General features: G+C 52.4%; 1 protein-coding gene across 1 annotated transcript; it reads left to right on the forward strand.

Annotated features, from left to right (window-relative positions):
• The first annotated feature begins 8468 nt into the window (after nucleotides 1-8468).
• On the forward strand, nucleotides 8469-25460 carry LOC131213151 (octopamine receptor Oamb). Its single transcript, XM_058207126.1, has 5 exons — nucleotides 8469-8720; nucleotides 14461-14697; nucleotides 14842-15085; nucleotides 24370-24651; nucleotides 24787-25460. Exons 1-5 carry the CDS (start codon nucleotides 8469-8471, stop codon nucleotides 25458-25460), a joined length of 1689 nt encoding a protein of 562 aa, XP_058063109.1.
• The last annotated feature ends 30 nt before the right edge of the window (nucleotides 25461-25490 follow it).

Consider the following 25490-nt stretch of genomic DNA (forward strand, 5'->3'; position numbering starts at 1 on the left):
GCTGGGATTGTGCGAGGGTGCAACAACACGCGCCATCTGCCTGGAGTCAGCTCCTGTCAATCCATCTTTTGGGTATGCCTGTGTGGAGAGTACGCACGAGGACCCTTTTTTAATGCCCCCCCCTCCCCTCCCACCCCCTCCACAGTCAGCTGTGATTTTCTTTTCGGCAAAGTCGGCGTGAAAAAAACACACCTCGGAGTTTTTTCCCCGGGGGCATCTGACATCCCTGACGAAAGCCGTGCCAAACCTTGTGTAGTGTTCCAGGTCCTTGTTGGCCCATACTCCTTCCTACCGGCTGGGCCGGGTTTGCAAATCTCTTCACGCTACGGCGTTCGTTCAACACCAACACCTTTTTTTTTGTAGCTCTCCACGGACCGACCGAAGGTACGCTCTCGGACTCTAGGACCTGGAAACGGTCAGGATCACAACCGGGAAACCTTTTGTGCGGCCGCCAGAGAGCGCCCCGTGTTACTGACAGGGCCGTCGTTAGGTGTGCTACCTACCTACCCGCGGTGGGCGTTTTACTGCCCACCTACTATTCCGATGCCACCCCGTTCGTTGGCATCGTCATCGATTTACACTTGATCCCGATTTTTGGTCGTTTACCGCGGGGGCCGCCATGATTACCATAATCGGCAGTACGCACGATATGTCCTTGTCCTTGTCCTTGTGTGCATGTGTGTGTGGAACCTACAACCGCCTCCCACCAACAGCGGGCGAGCCTGGCGCGGCTTCAGCGGCCGGTGTGACGTTTGTCTGACGTTTATACCCTGGCGAAAGTGATTTCCGACGGTGTTAGCCGCGCGCGCGCAGCTAATTAATTTCGGCACTCCGGCCAAACCTAATTAGTTTCGCTTACTCCCTCCCGTATATCTGCGTGTGTGGGTGTGCTCAGATGTTTAACCGCAGAGTTTAGCGCCCGCTGGGACCGGGAGCAGACGACTCGCTTGAGTAGAACTAAAACCCCGTGCGCGAGTGTGTTTCGAAGTTCTCGGTGGTCTCAGAACGGCAGGCGGCCAACAGCGCATAAAAGAAAGAACAAACGAACGACGGCTGGAAAGAAAGAGACAGAGAAGTGAAGACAAAAGACAAACAAGCAAAAGCAAGAGTGACAACACACAGTGACAGAAGCAAAGCAGTGAAGCAGTGAACCGAGTCGAGACGAGAACCAAGTGAACAACAAGCTAAAGCACAACCAAACAACCGAAGGAGACAGCACAGAAGAAAACACGAAACACCTAACCGCGGGTGCGAAAATATTTATAGAGAGAGTGGTGGCAGGAGTGTGATACCGGGCTGGTGAGGCGGTGGGAGCAGCAAAGGACACCACCAGCAGAGTACGCGCGATAAACAAATGTGAGAGATTGCGGATCTGGGATCCCGTAGAGTGGAGTCCCTGTCGCAGGATTCGTGGTCGCGTGAGGTATGTGATTTGTCCCAGCCACCCACAAGCCACAAATCTGGTGCTTTTCTTGTGTCTACAGCTCTCTCTCTCTCTTTCTCTTTCTCCGTCGGTCCGGCTCAAGTGGGAGACACATTGACCGCGCACGACGCCGCACGACTCCGTGGCAAGCCTCTCGTGGCTCTCGTGGCACACACAGTTGTTGTTGCTGTTATTGTTGTTGCTGATGTTGTGTTGCTATCGCGTCCTGCTACCAAACTGGCTCCTAAATGGCTTACGGGACGGGTGGCTCGTTTTGCGTAAACAAACTGTTGTTGCTACTGCTGCAGCCGTCGCCGTCGTCGCCGCCGCCGTTGTCGCTGTTGCCGCTGTTGTCCCTACCGTCGCTACCGCTGCTATCTGCGTTGGTGCTAGGGCGGCAAGATGGCTAGGATCTACCAGACGGCCACATTCGGAAAACTGTTTCACAAATGGATTGAGGGTAAGTGTGCGTGTGTTTATCCTATTTCTGCTGCTGATACCTTGCTTTGATGAACTGCTCGAACGGTCACACCGCGCTAATGACCGACACCAAACGATTAGTACGGACCATTCTCATGACATGCCAAGCCCACCGGAGCCTGGCGTGACGTATGCGCTGCCCGACCGTAGCATCGTCGTACAGAGTGCGTTCGCTCCTCCGATAAGACAGGGCTAAAAACACAGTCTGAGAGCATGGTTCCCCGAGACCGAGTATCTCCGGGCCTTCATAGGAGTACCGCAAATCAGCCTCAATAAATCTTGCCCGTTACGCGATTGTACGAACGAACAGGCAAATCCCAAACACATTGTTACATAAAACCTGCGGGTTTTATCTAGCGAAGCGTAGAATATGGTCCACTCGTTCACGACGACGCACGTGTCCTTTCGGCCGTGCGACGACATTCACGTGAACCGCCCCGCTATCGTGTACGCCGTTAGCAAATGTTACGGGCTGCCGTGACCGAATCGGTCACACGTTATCATCACGAGCTGGTCGCGGGCGGCGGTCTGCGGTTGACGACCGGCAGAGCACGTGATACGGCCCATCCTTTTGCGGGCCCATCGGGCTCGTCAAGGACACACCAGTCCCAGTTCCAGCCGCCAGCTCGGAGACGCAGAGTGTTGCGAAAGCGCACTGTGAGTCCGGGGGTCGCCGGTCAGTCACCGTCACGCCAACAACGAGGACATCGCGGGGCTTTTAGTACGACGGGTGCCACCGAGAACCGTTGGTGGTAGTGGTACTCGTAGCAGTAGTAGTAGTAGTTTGGAAGTGGAAAATAAACGGCCCCAGGTTGAAATGCTCGGTGGTCTCCCGGACCATTTCGACAGCGGCGGGCGACAGCATTTCTGGCGCGGCCAAAAGGTACTGAAAAAGAATGCGAATATCCTTGACACTTTAACATTTTCTTCCTTTGCTCGAACATGAAACAACCTACCGCCAGGGACAGTGAGAGTGAGTGTGAGAGATGTTGCTCTTGCTTGCTCCATCAAGATGGCTTTCCATCGCCTGAACCATCCGGAAGGTGCCAACCAAAATGTTGTCTTGTTTGCTGTTGAAGTTTGAACCTTGGTCCGGGTGGAGCAGAAGGTTCTCCGGCACACATCCCGGGACTGGCCGCGTGTCGTTGATGGCCCGCTGCTTGCACCGTATTGCTTCGAGTTTGTTTAGTTTTGCAATTTTGTCAACAATGTCAACCTCGTGTCCGAAGTTTTCTGATGCTTGTCAAATTCGTTCGGAATGTTATTCGGAATCTTAATTGTCCGTCAAATCGTCGGCGCAGCGGTATTTCGAATAGTGCTCGTAGCAGTAGAACCCATCAACAGGTGACGGTCCAGCAAATTTGAACCTCTCCTGAACTGATTTGCGGCTCAGGTTTGCTGTGAGAAAAAAAAGGATAAAATATTAATAAATAGCGCGAATGCATTATCCCGTGGGGAGTAACTTACCCGTAATTACGTAATTGATTTGCCTTTAAAATACCAACAGTCGACGGCGCAGATTGCCGGCGTCGTCAGTGGGTGACCGTCAGCCGATGGTCGTTCGCTTGGCGTTCGCCGTACGTCATCGCCCGAATTCGGGGGAATTCAATTAACTGTGTACCTAGGGAATATGCACCGCAGCGTGGAATTGATTAAAACATGTTCGAATGAAGTTGAACACTGTTTGACCTTTTGGGCTGTTTGATTCTCGGCAACCCTTCCGTTGGGCGGACCAAAGTTCGCCCACCCCTCCTGATGGTGGCGTCGTTTGAAAGGACATTTCCGATCCGAAACATTAGGGGCCATTAATAAACCAGTCCCGGGGATTATTGACCGATGTGCCCAGGCAAACCATTCGCTTTATTTCTGCCTCACTCTCTCTCTCTCTCGCGCTCTCTCTTTCTCTCTCTCGCTACCGTCCTCTCAATTGCTCTGGCGGTGGGCATTGAGCATTGTCTTGTGCTGCTATTGCAATGCAATCCTATTTTTGGCTGCCCCTTCTGGCGGACCGGAAGTTTGCAGCTGACACATGGTCCTGCGTTTGTGTGTGTCTGGGAGTCGAGCATCGATCGAAAATCGGTAAAGCTCGTCCGATAAACAGCAAACCGCCCTAAAGGGTACGCGAAGTAGGAGGTGTAAAGTTACGGGGCCTGGAGTGTTTTTCCGGGGGTGGCTTCCGGGGATCTTTTAACTATCGGCGCAACATGTTGCTCGAGTTGCTCTGTAGGTGTCCCGAGTCCCCTCTAAACGACACACACTATAATGGTGGGCGTTTTGTTTTTGCGAACAGAACTAAGTGCCAATTTTTCTTGGAACACTCACTCTGTTCAAGGCCCTCTGTTCTGTAATGCCACAGAAGCTGGGCTTAAACGCCCAGACGCTCTCTAACTACCCGGGGGCGATCCTTTGCAGCAGACGGAGCGGGACCGAGAGCGTTCCTGAGGAACCCCCGGACCCACCCCCGGGAGTGTCACTCCTATTGAAACCGCTTTCAGGGCCGGTTTAGTACACCATTGTGTTGATGTGCACCATAGAACCGCAGCCGGACGATTGAGTTTAATAGGACATAAAGATGGTAGCTAAGGACATTACTCGAAACAATCTGCAGATGATGAGGTGCGCCGGCGGCTCCATAGCCCGCCTGACGATTGACACATCAATCGTCAGGAGGCGGCTGGGCAATAAGTATAGGGTGGTCCATCGGCAATATGGCGATTGTGGGTGTCCCTGTATGGCACGTCAGGCGCCGTCTGCCGTCAGTTTGAGTTGAAGGCTCAGGACTTTGGAAATAAGTTCTTAATATTTCTCAATTTTCTCCAGGCGTATGGGAGCCCATTTCGTAAATGTACTAAAGCTTTTACTAAAGTTTCACAATTTCCCACGAATGAAGTTTGACGTTTAAAAGTCAAGTAATCGGTAGTTCCAAAATCCAAACACTTGGTTGGATCACCCTATTATTAGGTGGTCTCGGAGCCGCTGGAGCCACAATGGCCGCGCTCCGGGGGCCATTATTCGAGTTCTGGCGCTGCCTCGCGCTGTTGTGCTGTTACTACTGTAACTGCCCGGTTCTGCTGCTGCGTTCTCTGCAGTCGGTGGAGTTCGAACAAACGAGAGTGTGAGCGCTATTGGACCGGGCGTCCGGTTTAGTCGAGCGCAAAAATTGTTTTCTACATCATTAGGCAATCCCCCGGGCTGGTGGCCGCGCGGGTTTCGGTTGGGCTCGATGAAGTGTACGGTGGTGCTGAGCGGTGCTCGTCGTCGTCGTCGGGGACACCCGTCGCATCGCGCGCTGAGTGTCACCGTTTACCACTGTTCCGACTGCAACAATGGCGTTTTTGGGCGATTTTCAACGAAAGAGATTTATGGCTACGGGAAATCTACAGCCACGGTCTCCCGAGGAGCCCGAGTTCTTCGATCGAGATGCACGTAAACTGCGGGCGCGCTGGTATCTTCGTTGTCTGTCGGTCGGAAGCTTGAACGGTGTTCCCGGGGACTCGGACGAGCCGCGGGTGAAGCCATTGCTGCTGACTCGGTGAGTCCAGTATTTTGCACGCTTCGCAAATCGTGTCCGCCAATTCTAGAACTGATGGTCTGTGCATTTGAAGATTGGATTTCACGATTTGAAGATCTTAACTACCGATCGATGGACCGATCTGTTCTAGGGACTCGGGACAAGGAAGATGCTGTAGGTCAGCTGGCTCCTTGTTGTCGCTGTTAATGGTTCTCTTGGTACGTGCGTCATAAAATTCGCCTCGCTATTCCGGTGCACTTCGGTGGAGTTGCGTTGTCGCGTCACGCGCGGGAATGCGCGGCATCCAACGAACCTGCTTCCGTCCGACGCGAAGGCCAATCTCTAGCTCCTCCTAGCCACACCGCACATCGCACCTGGACCTGGACCTGCCGTGGTTGGAGCACGTTCTTATCGATTGGCATCGATGGGTGTTCCAACGGTTCCAACTCGGAGGCTTGCTCGGAGGCTCAGTTTTTAATTAGCCACCCTCCCAACCAGCAGGCCCAACGCGCAATCAACCGCAGGGCCAGCGTTTTCCCCCAGGACAGCACTGCCATTTGCCGGCCTTCGGGCCCCCCGGGGGGTATCTCTCCAAGAAAAAATTGATTGAAATAACCAATTCCTGTGAGCTTGCCTAATGAGTTGCGGGCAAAGGCAAAGTTTTCTCGCCATTACCACCCGAACTCCGGGGAGCAGCCGAACCATTTTCGGCTCGACCCCTGCCCGAGCTCGAGTTCCTGTTAAACGCTCAAACCTCAGCCGGGCACGTGCACTAGGCACACACACACCACCCCAGGCACACTTTTTACTGTCTTTCGTGACTTCGAGATATCAAACAACGCCGCAGCCCAGAGCTTACCTAGGCCACGAGGTTGCGGCCAAATAAAACTGTGTCTTGCTTTTTCACGAACGGCTACCGCTGCTACTGCTGCGACTGCCCGCCCCCGCAACACCAGAAGAGAGCCAACCTTTTCGCACCCTGGACAGCCCAGTTCCCAGGATTTCTGCTACCCACCAACGCTGTGAGCTGTAGTTAAATTTCATCGTCGATTTGCGAAATTGACAAAGAGTTCCACCACCGAAGAGAGCGGGAGAACCATGAAGCGCAAGGACGAACGGCATGAATTATGTATGAACTGCTCCTCCACCCCCCCCCTGCCGGGGTAGGTTTCTGTATGAGGGGATTCGGGCAGACACACCCACACAAATTAGGACCAATCTCATTGCCAGGGGGCTCATGCTAATTAAGCCGGGGTCTTTTCGCTCGCTCTCGATGGCAACTACGGACTCTTCACCAACTACACGGTGGAGCCTCGCCGTAGTTGGCCTCAGGTACGATCTGCCACCGCTCTCTGAACCCGGAAGCATGGCGAGTTTTGGGGACGACTCCTCGGTTACTTAAATTTACACACGTTCAGCACGGCAGGTCCACAGCACCAGGTGGACACGCTTGGTTTGCTTTTTTGTGGCAGGTGTTAGCGTGTGCCCCGCGATTGTTCTCTTCGGTGTCGTCCACTGTGGTGCAGCCTTTGAAACGGCTCGCTGGGGTGTTGACCTAGAGAGAGAGAGAGAGAGGGAGAGCACTGTGTGTGCTCTAAAGTCTATATTAAATTACAGACTGTTCCATCATTTCGAACTGTCGAAGGCTTCTCCGATCTATCGCATCCACACGTCCTGGGCAGTCGACCTGCAGCAGTAGTGGTCGCGACGCTCTTCACCCACACATACACAATCTGGTTTCAATTTATGGTTCGGGAGCTAGCGGGGGCGCTAGCTCGCCGTTGGAAACTCTCCCGGACCCCGGAAGTCTCGGGCCGGACTCGGGGCCGAGAATGGACGCCCGCAGATGAATAAATGAATAGCCCGGGAGAGACGGAGCGGTCCACAGTTGTCGTTCGCAAAGGGCAGGGCAATTCAACTGCAATTACCTTTGCCTGCAAAGTTGTGGTGGCCTGTGGACTCTACTGGCGCACGATGCTGCGCTGCCTTTCGTCGGCAGCCAGCCGTCAGCCGGGCAATATCTACGATCTGCCCCCCAACCGAACCCAACCTTCAGTCGGTTCAGGCGACCATCTCCAACCAGAGCACTGAATGATGCTGCTTAAACGCTGCCAACAGTCAGCTTGTCAACTGCTGCTGTTGCTGCTGCTGCTGTGGGAATGCTGTGCCCGCCAGAAAGTAGCCGTACAACCGAACAGTTGATCGATTATTTTTCAATTCGATTTCAGTCCCTTTAGACACCGTCCACCGAGCCACTTTCTTCCTTTACCGGGCGCTCCGGGCTATCTCAAGGATATGGTGCAGTGTGGTCGAGTGCCGCCCTGGGCTCGCACCCTGGAACGCTCTTGGGAGTGGTAGCCGAGGTCTTCTCTTGAATCGGTCGGTCCGGGTGTTCATTTACCCGTTCTAAAGTGGCCGAGCTCTCGAATCGGGTCACTGGTGGGCTCACATCACTTGCCGGCAGCTCACACATGGTCCCATGGCGCGCAGGGATGGCCAACGGTGGCGGTGATATCAATTACTGGGCCAACAGTTGGGCCACTTCCAGTCACTTCCAGCGCCACTCTCGAGCCTTGGTGGGGAAGTGGGGGCAGGTGTGGTTGCAAGGTTGATGCCGATGCCGATGTCGATGCCGTGTTGGCCGTTAACTTCACCTGAGTAGGCACTTCCGAGTAGGTGACATGACGTGCGCGTGTTACGGCCGTTACTCTGGATCGGATCTGAGGGAACCGCACCAAATCTGATCACTTGTCTATCGTTCCGTTCTCGTTTCCCCAACAGGAGAAAGCCATGTCGCCAGCCACGCTACAGTGAGCTTAGCATCGCACGCCGGCACCTCGGGCGAAACCGAAGTCTTCTCGCGCCTGCGGTCGCCATCGAGAGTCGGAACCACCGTTCGTCAGCAGCAGCCGGTCCAGCTTGGGACGCCTACTGCTACCACCACTACTACCAACCCTAGCGCTGTAGCTACCAGCAGCGCCGCCGACGCCGCCGCCGCCACACCTCCGCACGTTCCACCACCAACCACCACCATCACCTGCCGACCGGGACGCCATGAACGAGACGGAGTGCGCCAACCTACTCGCGTCCGTGCAGTGGACTAACCCGACCAACCTGGTCTCGCTGGCGGTGCTGGCGTTCATCAACGTGCTGGTCATCGTGGGCAACTGTCTGGTGATAGCGGCCGTCCTCTGCTCGCACAAGCTGCGCAGCGTTACCAACTTCTTTATCGTTAGTCTAGCCGTCGCCGACCTCCTGGTCGGATTAGCCGTATTGCCATTTTCGGCCACCTGGGAAGTGTTTAAGGTAGGTCCGGTTTAAGGTAGGTCCCCCCCCCTCCCCCTCCCCAATATACTGGACAGTTGTGTGCGTCGCACACGTCGTACACGGTGCAGGTTTGGTCACATCTCTCGGTGCCAGACGACGCACACCGAAAGCCTGATCTCGGACTTGAGGTTTGCCAACGGATAATTGTGTCCGGCACTCCGGCGTAGACTTAAGGGCTTAAAAATGGGGCGCCGGATCATCCCCATCGCTTGCTCTTTCTCTCTCTCTCTGGGAACTCGCAATTCAACCGCACACCACATCGATTATCGGATTCGATTCGCCAACTACTGTTGAGCCAGCAGCGGCACACCATCACACCCAAAACACACACGGCCACACGGTGACAGGGTTCTCAGTAAACAAAAATGACAGCGAAGGTTTTGATGAAATTTAGCAATAACAACAAGTAAACAAATGGCCACTACCAAATGGGCTGTGGAAGTACGGGAGTGCACATTAACCGGGAAAACATTCCCTTCTGCCATTGTCTGCGCTGGGACATTTCCCTTGATTTGGAAGGAATCGTGGATGATCCCCTTCCATAAAAAGGGCAGCAGTAGGGAGTGTGTCGAAAATTATAGAGGTATCTCAATTATGTCGTGCATGCAGCGAACTGTTCTAAATAGTTGTTTCGAAGCTCCTGCTGTCCTGCTCTAAATCGTATATCTCCAGCAAACCACCAGATCCTTCCAGACAAACCTTCTCAATTATTTGAATGGTTGCTATTCTAATATTGACAAAGATCTGCAGGTGGATGCTATATATACTGACTAAATAAGGTTGCATTTGACAGAGTTTCACATATTATTGGGACGCCTAAGCTTGCCAAGCTAGGAATTCCAGCTCATTCGTGTTAAAGTTGATTGGTCCTTAGGTTTTCGGTGTTCACCAATGACTCTGAAGTTCCACAAGGTAGCAATCTGGGGCTCAGCAATTTGTTTTTGTTATTTATGAGTGATCTTTCTCTCCAACTTCCTCCAGAGTGTCATTTAATGTATGCAGACGATTTTAAATTGTTCTTGCCTGTTAGTGATCTGTTGAGCTTGAGCCTAGGAGACAGTCGGCTCAGACTATATTTGTTTAAAAAAAACTTTTGTCGGCTTTTATTGATGCACCGCAACTCCTTGCCAAGTTAGATGCCTGTAGGTCCTTGCCTGTTCCTGCTCGCCACTTAAGATTTCGGCATGACATGGAGATCAGAATTGCTCCGCGAATTGCTGTTCGTGGGTCACAACGATTGTCTACGTGCCGTACGTATAATCTTTGCTCGTCTCATCGTCCTTTTAATGTCTGGTTACCGGATTTTTGTTCTCATCTTCGTTAGTTAAGTTTTTTTGTCAACTACGCTCTGTTGCCCATTGTCTAATTATTATACCAAGTAAATAAATTACTTGCACATCGGAGCATACTAAAATCGGCCAATGATCCGGTCCAATTGTGATCGACCCCGGAGCCACTCTACCTGCGAAATCTCTGCGGAACGCTGAACAATCAAGTAGCCCTTCGAAGAGAACCCGCGGCAGAGATGACTTTTTTGTGGGGCAACCAAAGGGCAACAGCCAAAAAGCAGCTCTCAGCGAACACAGTAAGAGTAGTAATAGGAAAACCGTTTTAGAAAGGAAAGGTACAACACCGAAACTCAATATACATTCAAATTTATTTAGATTTCTCATTATTCGGCGCACACGCTTTGTTTTTTGTCGCCTTTGCACGCCCCAAAAACCAGGGCAGGTGTTCGGTCCTTGTCGCGCGCCCGAGAGTTATCGGGTGTAAAAGATTGGACTACTAGGAAGCAGCTAGCAGCTGCTCCACGTTACCCGGGGCGGCTGGCAGGCTTCTTGGAAGGCAGAAGGCGTACGCAGAGGACGGGCGCGCGCGGACGCGATCCTGCTGGGTATCCTGCCGAGCGCCGAGTGCCGTGCTTTTTCGCCGTACGTGCGCCCGCCGAAGCGCGACCAACCGTCTTCAGTAATAGTAGGAGAAGATGTACCCACCATACACACGCGCGCACACTTTTTACATAAATTTTCATCACACACCGAACCCAAAAAACAATATGCGCCAATGAAGAAGCGGCCTCGCGGACGGAATCACGGCAAAAGAACAGCGAACAGCAGTTGGTGAAGGAGAAGCTATCCCCAGAATATAGATAGAGAGAGATAGAGAGCGAGAGAGAGGGGGATGGAGTGAGAGGAATCGAAATAAATCTTCAAAACCAAATGCTAATTCGTCCCGCACGACCTGGCTACGTGGTGCTAATCTTGCCAGAGAAAGCGAGAGGGGAGAAAGAGAAAGAGAGAGAAAGAGGTGGGATAGAATAGCAGAAACAGTCACAACCAATAACTGGCTGCTGCTCTGGTACCCAGTGTCACCCGCCGCACCGCTGATCAATACGTCAGGGGCCCATCCACAACTTCAGCTCGGTCGTTCAGCCGGGGTCCGCAGGAAGCTGCTCCTGCTGCTGCTGCTGCTGCTGCTGCTGCTGCTGCTGCTGGTGCTGCTAATGAGTAATTTGCGGCGACACTCACTCCGTACACTGAGAGTGTGTCGGGTGCACGTCGAGCTAGCCAATGAGCTGGCGAGCTGTACCCAGTGTGTACTACACGAACACGCCATCCTACTGATGTTGCTGCTGCTGCTGCTGCTGAAAGGTTTATTGTTACGCGTGCCTCGCTGCGAAGGCACGCATAACTCTCACTCTGTCGCTCGTTGACACACTCCCGGCCAGGGTCTTCTGACCGTGCAGACTAGCAGCACATCAGCAGCTACGGTACCGTCGTCGTTCGCGACCTAATTTAGATTGAATTATTCTATAAATTTGCCTAATTTATGAAAGTCAAAAATTTTAGGTGATAAAAAGGTTCGGCGGCGACACCGTCCTACGGCAAGCCCTACAGGAAGTGGCTGAAAATGGGACAGCTTCCCCGGCACACACGGAGTTGGTAACGATAAGTGGTCGTCATGTGCATCACAGGGAACCTGTTACGGCCGAACTCACCGGTTCAACGGCGTGCCGAACGTTTCAGGAAGCCCGAGGGAACTACGAAGCGTTTTTGTTTCAGTTTGGGATTACTGAGCGTGATTTTTGAGATCGGGATGTGCAGGCAGTCCAACTGATGTGTAGTTGGATTCGGATTTGGACATTCGGACCTCTTTTCTCGTCCATTCGTCGGATATTACAATACAATGTAAGGCGGCGCAGGAAGCAGCTCAGTGTTTCTCACGTGCTCAGAGTTTCATCACGTTAGCACACCATCAGCCTTACCACGACGCAATACTTCCCAGTCCCAGCAGTTGGACGTAAATCATTTGCATTGACTATAAGCACAGCGGTGGTTCCAAGAGCTCAGCGTCCATTACAGGATTCACGTAGTATCCCCGACTTCGAGCTCCCCCTATACTGTACTGTTGACTGAACGAGTGTTTTTTTTTGGGGGCCTCCGGTTCACTCCATCCGCATCAAGCGCCCTCTGGTGGTTGGTGTAGTGCGCACTGACGATGTTTTTGCTGCCGCTTTCCTGATGAGGCCAACCAGAGACGACAGACGAGACCAGCAGGGCCCCTGGTCCCGTGCGTTCTTCACTCGAATCGTGCGATAGTGTGCCGAACACCCGTTCGACCGTTTAGACCGGGCTATTAGAGGCCATCAAACGATGGCTTAGCAGACTGAACTTTGCCGAGAGCTGTGTTTATGTTGCCTGCCGCTTTTCCGATTATTCACACCCCTCCGGTATTGGAACCCTCGGCGCACCGCGTTAGAGGCGTTCCTCCGTGGCAGTTGCGTTGCGTGGGCGCCGATTTCGGTACCCGTAACCCGCAACAACAACAACTCGGAGCGCGAAGAAACTGTGGATGAATATTTTACTACCGCCACAAAGCAGTGCAAGCTGTGTAAACTCTTGGGGGCGATGAGGGTAACGCCATGAGATGTACCACCGTTCTTTTTTCCTATACCGACCGCAAGAGATTCCAAGACCACGCTTCTTCTCTCTCTCTCTCTGTGTTTGTGGATCGAACGCTTCTTGAAGGCTCGAGGAACCCCTAGAACTAGACTCACGCGCACTCTGTGGTTCAGCTTCACCACCACTACTTGGTCCGATTTTTATTTGACTTTTTGCCTCTCTGGTGGAAGCACACAGAGCCACATCGGAACCACATCAGAGCCACCCTCTCAGAAAAGGACGCAAGAACGACGCCACTCGAACGGCAGGTCCTCGGGAAAAAGTCCTCTCTAATCACTCATTCACGGCGCAATATTGGCCGTGCACAAACCCGGGGGGCGCGTGGACCTGGCGGACGTGAGCCCATCTTCGGTTCATTGATTCACGCAATTTATGTGCAAATAAGGGCCTCGGGGCGGTGGGCACAAGTGCTCGAACCGTAGTCGTTGAGCTCGTTGAAAGGCAAAAAAATCCGCCCGCGTTTTGGGCGCTTTTTAAACCACTTCTTCGGGCACGACGAGTGCCGCTCAGGGTAATTAGAATGGAATGGCCGTACTTGAATCGCTCCACCTGAGCGCCACCCAGCAGCTCTGATTACTGATCGTGGCCGCGCGTGTGGGTGTGTGTCATGGATCCGATTGCCGGCTGTCTCGCTTAGGGTACTCCTGATAAGCACTGGGCTGTTCAATAAGTTCGTATGGTCGATAAGAAAAACACATTTTTATGGTTTGAAATACACTTTATTATTCAGTATAGTCCCTCCCACATCAATCAATACACTTTTTCCAAGGAGACTCCAATTTACATAAATTCCATCCTTGAAGTGAGAAAGTGGAAGGGATGCAAAATACGCTTCCGCAGCTGTTATGACGTCATCATTTGATGAAAAACACTTTCCCTGTACGATTTTTTTCGATCTGGAAACAGATGGAAGTCGCCAAGGGCCAAATATGGTAAGTACGGTGGATACTCCAAGAAACCGAACTTTATTCATGGATTTTTGCCATTTTCAAATTTTGCCTCTTTTGACCGGGTGCAGTGTTCCATTTTTAGCGAATGTGGCATTCATTTTACAAACAGCTTTCAGGAACCTAATACTTCAGTGAAAATATTGGTTATACTGCTCAATGAGATGGCTAGGCCTTGTACTAAATCTCTTTCAGTGATTCGACGTTTTTCCAATACGATATCCTGTATTTTTTCTACAATTTTAGGTGTTGTATCTGTTTTTTTACGTTTTTGACATGGATCGTCTTGAAGGCTACTACGACCACGTTTACACTCAGAAACTACCCTTTTTATTTTGTAATTGAAGCCGAAGAGTCATTATACACTTTCTCACATTCGTCCATGAATTTCCTTTTCTTTTCCAATGTTCCAAAAATAAAAAGTCAATCACTGCGCACGATGCTTGATTTTTTCCGTTGTAAAAAATACTGTGACACGTCGATACTAAATGACTTGTAAAAAAAATTAAGTGACTGATGGAAATGAGACTTTACATACGTTCATTAGAAGAGTGTACCAATAAATCAAAACAAAAATTAGACTCTCAGCAGCCCCCTTTGTTACCGACCATACGAACTTATTGAACGCACTAGTACTTCTTCGTCGGCTGTCTTTTTCGCCCGGGAGTTTTTTTGTGGGTTTTGGGATGAGTTTCTTTTCCTCGCTCTTTTCATCTACATGCTGCTCTATGTGCCGCTCGCTCACTATCTATAACATTATTTGTTTCTCTTGTTTTATTTACTTTCCTGGCTCGACCCGACTTCTGGCAGGTTTGGATATTCGGTGACGTGTGGTGCCGGATCTGGCTGGCCGTGGACGTGTGGATGTGCACGGCATCGATACTGAACCTGTGCGCCATCTCGCTGGACCGGTACGTCGCCGTGACCCGGCCCGTCACCTACCCGAGCATCATGTCCACCCGGCGGGCCAAATCACTGATCGCCGGCTTGTGGGTGTTATCGTTCGTCATTTGTTTCCCGCCGCTGGTCGGGTGGAAGGAGCAGAAAGTAAGTCCCCCCAGCAGCCGGAGCAGAGCGGAGGCCAACCCCTAGGTGTGGTGGCCCAGACCTAGCCCGATTAGCCAGGAGTATCGGATGGGCTTCCTCTCGCTAAACGCCCCTTTTTGTCCGCTTCTGTCGTGTGTCTGAAAGGTGAAAGAGAACGTGTACTACCAGTACGGCAACTACACGCTGGTGTCGGTGACACCGGCGCCTCCGCCCCCGCTGCCCTGCCCGTGGACGTGCGAGCTGACGAACGACGCCGGGTACGTCGTCTACTCGGCCCTCGGCTCCTTCTACATTCCGATGCTCGTGATGCTGTTCTTCTACTGGCGCATCTACCGGGCGGCCGTACGCACCACGCGTGCCATCAACCAGGGCTTTCGCACCACCAAAGGTAAGCCCAGCCGGGAGAGAACCCCACCGACCGACCGACCCACCCACCCCACCGACTCTGTTTTTCCGGCTCCCTGTTTTCTCTCGCTCTCTCTTTCTCGCTCTCTCTCTGTCTCTCTTTCTCTCTGTTTTTCTTCCCCGAAAATCCTCAGCTCACCCCGATATCCCATTCCCGGATTGTGTCCGATTATCTACTCCTGCCCACGTCCTGTGTCCTCACGGAAGCCTCCTAACTGTCTCCAGCTACTCCGAGAGCATCTCTTATAATCGACATCACATTTTGCATTTTGTTTATAAAGTTCCCAATCCACCACCACCAGCCAGAGTGTTGTTTTCGTTGAACGGCCTGCCCGGAATGACGTCCATCTGTTTCCAAGTGTTCTGTATATGTTCCCCGAGTGTGTTCGTATATTCGTATTAGCTTGTTTGACGAATCGTTCCACAATAACCACAGTACATGACTCCCCCCCCGTCTCAGAGCAGAGCAGAAGCGCTCTGCAGCGACTGTTACCTATCAAAAGCTCCCCGCTCCCAACCCTCGTATCATGTTTTGGAACCTTCCCCACCCCCCGCCTCACCCCCCTTAATTGACGGTCACTAACACCCTCATTACTGCGATGTCGCTAGCTGTCCTTCTGGGGACATCGTTTCTTTTCTGGCCTCTTTTCCGAGTTCTCGGACAGTGGCGCACCCCGTAGTAGTTGGACGGGGCCAGCAGCATGCGCTAGCATTACCCGCACACACACACATGCTGTGACTGTGTGTATGTGTGTGTGTGTGTGATTGCAGAAGGGTTTCCCACCCGACGACGAGGTCCCGACGAGGTAGGACTTGATGAAGCATAAATAGTACTAAATCACGGCGATGCGCCATTTTTCTGCTTCACCCATCTACTGTCTGTGCCTTTCTTTGTCTTTCTTCTCCTCCCCCACCCGCTTTTCTCAACCCTCTCTATCTCTCGCAGAGACCTTCTTGAGTAGCTTGAATAGAACGAACGGGCACGGGCTTCTTGAGACGTCCGGTGACGTTACTCAGGGGCCCACCGCTGGGCCGTTCGAATGACACAGTGTGTCCTCCGCTCAAATAACACTCGCCATCGCAGGATGCAATCAAGCAGATTGGATTAACAGACGAACCGCTTTCTAGGAACATCCCCCAGCACAGATTCCCTGCCCTGGGTCCCTGGGTCGGAACTTTCAATCCACCAGAGCTAAATGGTTTACGTGTGACGTATCTTGCGCCGGGCGGTCTTGTTTGATTGCACGAGCTTTACCCAACCGCCGTACCTGGGTACCGGGGTGCTGAGCCCTTTCTGTGTATTCCCATCTACTTAATACTGCTTTATTTTTATGCCTTGCAATTACCACGGGTCTTAGGGTTGACTCTCGACGCTCGCCTCGCCGTCTGCCGACAGATATGGACTGTCTGGCCGGGACCTGGCCGTCGGGTCCGGGTTCAAATTATGCCGCGCGATTAGGGCTGCTGACGGCCTGCGCCATTTTCCATAAGCAGTTCAGGCCAATTAACTTCCATGTTCCGACGATGCAGTGACGCCGGAGCTGAAGCTGAGCTGAACACACCTCCAGTACACGCTCCGGGTGCGCTCGACTTGACTTGGGTGGAGCAGATGTGCCGAACGGGGCCGCGTCACGTGGCGCCGAAATTAGACAACTAATCTCCCCAACCCCATGCGGGTGCAGCTGTTAGTTATTGGTTGGCTAAGGGGCTCTAGTCCGTGGCTTTTGGGGTTTCGGTTTTCGTTAATACGCCTCCGGCAGATTAGGGCCGTCAACTGTGCACTTTTTGGAGGATATTGCTCCACTCGATTTCGAGCAACCATTTAGCCAACTCTCAGCTCTCGACTCCACCTTGCAACGCCTTGATCTGTAGGTCGCTCATTGTTGAGTTTGTTGGCGTTCGAGTTCTTGCCACGTTGATCCACCAAACAGCAGACAACAACAATGTACCGACGGTTTACATCGCTCCAATCGTTGCCATTCAAATCCGAATTTCCAACTATGTAAACTCTTTTTTTTATTAAACAAACAAACACCAACAGCACCAGCAGTACCAACGCCCAAATCACGTTCATGAAATTGGTGGTGCGATCCCTAGTGGTTACAATGCGGCGCTGTTTAGTTTTCGGGGTCCACCGTGTGGTCCTTTTGTTGCGGTCCTTGCCATTTTTTTGCGCATATTTTTGTTTGATCCTTTTTTGCCAGTTTATGGATGTGCTCTCTCAGATTGGTGCCCTGTAGGGCTCCAGCTAACTTCGTTTTGTATTTTTCATTCTCGTTTTTTCTCACTATCTTGGACCCGTGGAAATTCTGGATTTTACGATTTTGCCGATTGTTGCTTCCAACGTTCTGTGATATTTTCGCCTTCTTTCTCTCTCTCTCTCTCTCTCTCTCTCTCTCTCTCTCTCTTGTACCCTCTCATTCTCTCTCTCTTTTATTCTCGTGCATGAACTTGGTTTGCCACGCACTTCCTTGCTTTCCATGCGATGGAGCGTGCAAAGCGGGTAGTCTACATGCAGGCGTTAATGCCATTTTCTCATTTTCGTGGTCCAACAATCCGGTTTTAGGATTATCAAAGTGTGGCCGCCTCTGAAGAGCTTCGCAGCAGATGTGCCTCAGTCAACCCGTAGTTTCCGCAGCACGTGTGCGTCCTGTGTACAACGCGTTCGCCTCAAGCCACCGACCGTGCGCTTACAGCGTAGAGGCGCATATGACATATGTTAACACAGTGGGGAATACGATGTTGATCGATTTGCATCTCATTGCAAGCTCTATTCGCTACCGTTCCGGATTTCGATTACGGCACCTCGGCCGGTTTTGAACCGCCTTGACACGAGATGTGAGCGAAATAGCTGCTTGAGACCTGTAGAAAGCACGAATCTCCCAGTATAGGCCAGCATTTAGCTGAACATGTAGTAGATGCTCTTCCTGGATGTCCTGGTCCTGGATGGTTCGCTCCAGCTCAGTGGGGAAAAAGCAGACAGGAAGGCAAGCAGGCTAGGTCGCCCTCTCTGCTGAAATCCCTCTACGGCAGCGAAGGGTTGAGAGTTTGTTGAGGTCCTTCCATCTCATTTAACATTCACTTTAAATATGCCAAGTAATATCGGTCTGTAGCTGTCTGTTTCATCACTGCTTTCGCTCGTCTGCTACACCTTTTTGGCTCTGCCGCCGATCTCTCTCTCTCTTTTTTCTTATGGTGCCCTTTTTTCTGGCAAACTCCACCGCCGCAGGATCCGTTCACTGTTGTACCGGTTCGTACATTGTTTTCGAACGAATGTGCTATGTACTACTACTCTTTTGTGCTAGCCGACAGCCGAAACTAAAAATTCCAGTAAATCCTCTTTTCCCTTTTGTTTCCATTGTGTTTTTTCCGCACAGAAAGATATGCCGGGCTGTGTTTGAAAAGAAATTAAAATGGAAACCACACACAGCAATCAAACCATCGATAGGCTGGGATGATGGATCGAAATGCTCGTTGTAGTTCGTTTTTCTGCTTGTTCGCCACACGTTCCCACGGCTCCCATCATTTATTCCCGCCCGCCTTGTTGGTTCTGAAGGGTGCAACACTTTCTTCACCCAGTCCCCGAAGCTCTTTCCTTACCCCTATACTCCTAGTCCCAACCACCAGCTACCAAACAACACCCCTACAGGAATAGTTGCTGACATTAACTAATATGAATCAACAACAAACTTGTTCTAGTGACCAAGTTTGAGTGTGCGTGCCTAAACTACACAAAAAACAAACAAATATATTATATATATCCGGAATGCTGTTTGCTGAGCTTGCCTTTGTATTTGGAATGACGGAAAGTTGTGTTTCGTATACATATGTTCTGCATTTCTGGTAGAGATCGAAGTATTACCTTCAATACTTATTCAATCACACTCACACATACAAACACATACACACACACACGGTACACACCATGCCGGAGGCTTTCTGGATGTATCGGACTCTTGCTGAAACCCTTTCAGCTAGTTGTCAAAAAGCTTCCGACAGTTCTTCAGGAAACGTTTCCAATGATCCTTTGAACTGTTTGCTCGAAGACTGCCGAGTAAAGCTTTTCAGCAAAGCAAAGTAGGGAAAGTTTTTCGACATCTCTCAGCTCACCTGGCCTTTTGACAACTGTCTGAAGTTTTTTGTGCAAGGGTGCGTAACAAAAAGCAATCTCTACATAAACACCAACAACCAACACTGTTTCTGTGTCTGTGCGAGATGCGTGTATTTTGCGGCTGACGCGGTTCGCGTCGTGTATTCGTTACCATTTCATTGTTTGTCCTTCTTCTTCTTCTTCTTCTTCTACTTACCCGGAAGCCCGACTGAGCAACAACCTCTACAATGTTTACCATAATAATACCCTCGTTGTGTTATATAGTTTAATTTGTTTAAGGTTGAATCCGAGCCATACTTGGCCGACTCGGCCGGGTTTTAGTGCATTGCGTGCTCGGTACACGGTTTGTTTTTTTCTCGAATGCTGTCATTGCGAATGCAACAATATAACATCAACAACAACAACAACAACAACAAAGTCAGTGCTATGAAGTTCGAACGGCCGTCTGCATGCTCATGAGCGGCACTGAAGGAGACAATGTATATACACACAATGCGACACACACTCAGCAGACGACATTCGGCACACAAAGTACAAGCTTGTACCATATAGTACCTTCGGACTGTGTATGCGAAGTGTTCTTGTCCCTTTCCCCCAAACCAGTGAAAATACGCCATTGTCATGTGATAGCCAATAAGTTTTCTTTATGTACTACTTCTTAACTACAAACAAACAACAACAAGCAAACAACCCCAAGAACAACACGAACAACAACAGAAACATTCATCATTATTTGTCGTTACTACTACCACTACTACTACTACCGCTACTAGTCATACTACAGAAAATCACAATAACACTAGCACTATCACAAAACCAACAACTACTACCTCGGCGGCTGAATCTAAACCCATTAACATCATGGAACATCGCTGCTGTAGTATCGAACCCGCTCTCGGTATATAAGCGAATCCAGCCCAAGCGGACCTGTAGAGCCATTGTCCAATAATTCAACACCACCGTGCGCTTGCTGCGCAGGAGTAGCTTAACCACCGGCACAGGACACAGGAAGCTGTTCAAGAGATAAGTGAGCAAGAACTGGCATTGAAGTGCATAAGGAAGAAGAAAGTCCAGGGCCACCTGCCAACTACTCTAGACACTCCAGCCTGCAAGAGCACCGGGACAAGCGGGAGCCTAGACGCCACTAAGAGTGGCGCAATTGTTTTCCGCGTGTCTGTTTAGCCGAGGATCGGCTTCCGATCGACCAGACAACTTGCGCAATACACCCGGGTGCAGCGAACACAAGCTTACCAGGTACTAATACGAGTATCAGCACCTATCTACTCCACCCTACTATTGCTATCGGTACAAAAATGACTACTACTACCATTACTACTACTACTGCTGCTGCTTTGGATGTAACTCGAAGCAAAATAGATGGGAACTGCGCGAAACATCGAGCTTCGCTTCATCGATGGGCACTAATTCGCAAGATTGGTATACAAGACACTACCATGATCACTACTACCACTACTACTACTACTTCCGATACTATCACTACACTACTCAACTTTCACCACAATCAGCAAACAACTCGCTCTTTCTCTCCGTCTCTCTTTCTCTCTCTCTCTCTCTCTCTCTCTCTCTCTCTCGCTCGCTCTCTCTATCCGTCTGTCTCTCTCAGTAACAACACGACCATACTATATCTACGTCCTCACTATCACCGCAAACACCAACACCATCAAAACCACCACCAAAAACCATCGCAGATCCATCGCAAACCGCAGCCGAGGAGTGCGGGCCTACTTCCGACGGCCTTCTATTCAATAAATTTCTTCTCTTTCTCTCCATCCATCCCTCTGCGCGCGCGCGCGTGTGTGTCTCTGTGCATGTATGTCAACTGCGGACGTAAAAATCCCGCCACTACGAATCTGACTCTGACTCGGCCGATCCCGATGCTCACACGCGTATCCCGTAAGCGCACCCTCTATGCCCCGTGCTGTGTCCGGCTGCTTCCTGTCACCACGCGCAACGCCTGCCGCTCACTCAGGTGGTAAGAACAATCTGGACGACAGTCTGACGTTGCGCATGCACCGCGGCAAGGGTGTGGCCTCGCTGATGGAGTCGACGATTCGGGCCCAGAACGCGGTGCGCATGTCGCTCGAGGGTACGGCGCCGACGTCCACCTCGAGTCGAGGCCAGGGCCAACAGCAGCAGCAGCAACAACAACAACAACAGAGTGGTAGTGACAGTATCCAGCTGCAGACCCCACAGATCTCAACTTCGCGCGCCTCCGTCGGGAGCCTAGGACTGGCGGTGGTGACCCCGGTGGCCTCGGGCTCGAATGCACCGGGGGGACCGGCGAAGACGTTGGCGAACCATCACCATCACCACCATCACCACCAGCACAACTACCACCATTCCAAGCAGCTGTTGGGAGGACGCCATCACCAACAGCAGCAGCAGCAGCAGCAGCACCACCACCCGGGCAGCCGGCGGAAGAGCGTATTCAAGGAGACTCCGGTGGGGGTGTCCCGGGATCTGTCGCCCAATTCTTCGAAAAAGCTGGGCAAACGGCACCTGAAGGTGCAGGTCAAGCGCTTCCGGATGGAGACGAAGGCAGCCAAGACGCTCGGTATCATCGTGGGCGGGTTCATCTTCTGCTGGCTGCCGTTCTTCACCATGTACCTGGTGCGCCCGTTCTGTGGCGACTGCATCAACGAGCTGCTGTTCTCGGTGCTGTTCTGGCTCGGCTACTGCAACTCGGCCGTGAACCCGTTCATCTACGCGCTCTTCTCCAAGGACTTCCGGCACGCGTTCAAGCGCATCATTCTGCGGTGCCTGTGCTCGAAGCGCCTCAAGCTGAATCTACTGCTCAAGAAGAACTCGACCAACAACAACACCGCCAACCATTCGTACAGCCCGTCGGCGTTTACGCCGACCATCATCTCGACGCCTCGGGCGGAGATCGCCGGGGAGGGAGGTGTTGCCGGGGAGTTCAGATGACACCGCGACCAAGTCACGGAACAGCATGGCCCCAGGCATGGGCCGAACGAAGCACAATCAGCAGGTGCCACCGCAGGCGCAACTGATGCCGGTAGTGCGCGATCCGGTGGACTCCTCGCCATTTCCAACTCGGAGTCGATCGTAACCTTCGCCAGCACGCCGGTCCACGAACGGAACGCGATCGGTCTGAAAGAGTATCCGATCCTGCCGGACGTACCTCAGCCGGACGCCACGGACGTCACCTGTCGCTGGAAGCAGCAAACCACATCGAGCACTTCCCTGTGAACGCCCCCACTGGCGTCCCGTGATTGGCTGGCAGGCAGCGGACTTTAACTTTATGCTCGCCCGCGTCTTAATAGTAGTCACTTGTGGTGTCCTAGCGTCCCTGCTGCCTGGTACAAACTCCTGCGGGTTCCAGACGTCTCCAGACGACTCCAGACGACGTTACCCCGGGGGTCACCTTTTGAGCGCATGTCCACCTTTCTGTCTCTCTCTCTCGCGAGACCAGTTCTGTCATTCATTCGCCTTCCCTTAAAGTCTGCCAACCTGCTGCTGCTGAAGAGCCTATACCTTAGCGTAACGGAACGCATCAAGCGTACTATCAGCATACTGTGGCAGTAGTTCAACCCGAAGAAGCAAGGGAAACAAACAGGGAGTGTCTGAACCTTACTTTAGAAATACCTACGTGTCTGCGTGTAGCGCAACTCGGGGCAACTCTGCGAGATCTCTGCTGCTGCGTTAGCTCTTGTCGTTAGTTAGTAAAAGGGTGGGCCGGGCCTAGGGCCCTAGCAGCCGATGATGTGATGGCGACGAGGTGAATTGCGTGGAGCAAGGTAGTAGTAGTAGTACTCCCGTACAGTGAGGCTACACTGCTCTGAGGTAGGTGCTGTTGAATAGAACCCACAAGCCCGAACTAGCTCACGTGATGACAATGTTAAAACATCTCTCTATCTCTCTATCTCTTTTTTCTCTCTTTCTCTCTCCTTCTCGCTTTACCTTTCTCTCTCTTTCTCTCCCCCTTTACTGTCAATCTCCCGTGACCCTAGTGTCTATCGACCAACCTGCCCTCGAGTCCTACCGGACTAGTGCACACCACAAACCCGCGTCACTAACCGCTAGATGGCGCTGGCCAGTGGCTCAGCACCGTTGTACCTGCCACCTGATTATCATAGGGGCTACGAGATCGTTAATGTGTAACAGGGCGTTTGTCAACCCGATCTCTGCTCTGTGCTGTATAGCCTATAGCCGAACATGGACACGAGGCGAGGCGTGAAATACCTGTAGATGTTTGATGGATCCGGGTGTTCCTGGGTTACAATTAGCAAAACGGTGTATTCGGGAGTCCCGCCACCACAGGATGTACTGACATTAGAACTAGCGCCTAGATTACAGCGTAGAATGGATGAAATATCTCGATGTCGCCACAACTCTGTTTTCTATGATGTGCCGACCGACTGACCCTATCCCGCTTGGCTGGAGTTTCTAACTTGCTCTAGTTGTCACAGCTCTCGTATCAAAACGCCTTCGTACGTTCGGTGCTACGTGCCAAACCCTCTGAAATTCACTTGACAATCATGAACTGCAACAAAGTCGCTAAATACAATATCTCTAGGTACTTCACCACGTCTTCGGTCTTTCCGCTTCTAACAATCAGATATGAGGCCATGGCCCATGAACCAGCAGAACACTCAGTACAGGCCCAGTAATTGGCTGGCTTATGTAGTTTTGGGGATGGAGCTGGGGATATGGATAGAGTTGAGTTAGAGTCCACCAAAGTGGCGGACGCTGAAATATCAGACATGGCTCGGCTCAGGACGTCCAGACATCGTCTGGTTTACAGAGAGAGAGAGAGAGAGAGAGTGCGACGATTTCGCCAACTCTGCCTGCCTCTCGTCAGTCAAGTGTGGAGAAACTCCACAGAATGGCCGAACGTCAACTGTGGTAATGGTTCTATCCTCCTATCCTTCATCATCCAGCGCTCCGAGCTGACATAGCTTCGCAATGCGCCCGACCCGACCAGCGACCAACCGCTCTAACTAAACTGCTCTTCCGATTGTTTTCCTCTTCTTATTCTTCTTTTGCTTCTGCAACCTCCCACGAACCTCTTGCTTCCACTTCCACTCCCTCCTCCGCCACACCACGCACCGCCGACCGTGTTTCCTGGACGCGTCTTCTGGTGGACCTGGTGACCACTACTCACCCACGCCCAGGCATGGGAAGTCGGTTCGACGACAATCGGTTGACGCTGCGGATACACCGGGGCCGCGGATCGACCAGCAACCCCTCGGCGCACCACGAGTCGCCCCACAGCAACGGCAGCACGCACAGCACGACGACCAGCATCGGGAGCGCGTCCCCCGAGCGCCTGTCCCGCTACTCCACGCGCGGCAAGCCCTCGGCGGCCCACCATCCGGGGCTGGCTGGCGGCGGCCACCACGAGAAGATCAAGATCTCCGTGTCGTACCCATCGACGGAGAACGTGGCCCAAGACTGCCTGCCGCTCGCCGAGTCGTCGCTGGCGATCGCTCCCGCTGCTTCGGCTCCTAATGCTTCCGGCACTACCAGCACCATCATCGCCAACACCGCCATGACGCCAACGTCGTCCGTGAGCTGTGTCGCTATAGGAGCGGGTGCCGCGGCCACGAAGCACCTGTACGCCGTCCACTACTCGTCGGTGAATGGGCGCGACACGAACGTGTCCCAGATCTTCCGGCGCTTGTCGAAGGACCACCATCACCAGCAGCAACAGCACCAGCAGCAGCCTCAAGGGGTCTCCCAGTATCTAACCGTGTCGGAGCAGCAGCGAGAGCGCGGGAGTCTGCTGTCGTCGCGCCCCAGCAAGCGGATGGGCAAGCGGAACATCAAGGCGCAGGTGAAGCGCTTCCGGATGGAGACGAAGGCGGCCAAGACGCTGGCGATCATCGTCGGGCTGTTTGTGCTGTGCTGGCTGCCGTTCTTCACCATGTACCTGGTGCGCCCGTTCTGTGGCGACTGCATCAACGAGCTCCTGTTCTCGGTCGTCTTCTGGATCGGCTACTGCAACTCGGCCATCAACCCGATGATCTACGCGCTCTTCTCCAAGGACTTCCGGTTCGCGTTCAAGCGCATCATCTGCCGCTGCTTCTGCGCGGGTGCCGCCTACCGGGGCCGCAGCTCCGGGGTCGGCAGTCGGCGCGACTCGGACATGTCGCAGATACGGGGCCACGGGGGGCGCACGCCGAGCCTATCGCCGAGCGCGGCCGCTCAGTCCCTCGGCGAGGACAGCGATCCGGCCGTGGGCGATCTGTCAGACTCCAGATGACGCACGTCATACGCACCCAGTGTCAGCTCC

Source organism: Anopheles bellator, chromosome X (genome assembly GCF_943735745.2).
Source record: "Anopheles bellator chromosome X, idAnoBellAS_SP24_06.2, whole genome shotgun sequence".
NCBI classification, from domain to species: Eukaryota; Metazoa; Arthropoda; class Insecta; order Diptera; family Culicidae; genus Anopheles; species Anopheles bellator.

Bases quoted from the DNA above. Each gene is read 5' to 3' on its own strand.
- LOC131213151 (XM_058207126.1), top strand. From the start codon at position 8,469: ATGAACGAGACGGAGTGCGCCAACCTACTCGCGTCCGTGCAGTGGACT. The intron at 14,698-14,841 runs GTAAGTCCCCCC...TGTGTCTGAAAG, and splicing joins TCGGGTGGAAGGAGCAGAAA to GTGAAAGAGAACGTGTACTA. The intron at 15,086-24,369 runs GTAAGCCCAGCC...ACCCACGCCCAG, and splicing joins GGGCTTTCGCACCACCAAAG to GCATGGGAAGTCGGTTCGAC.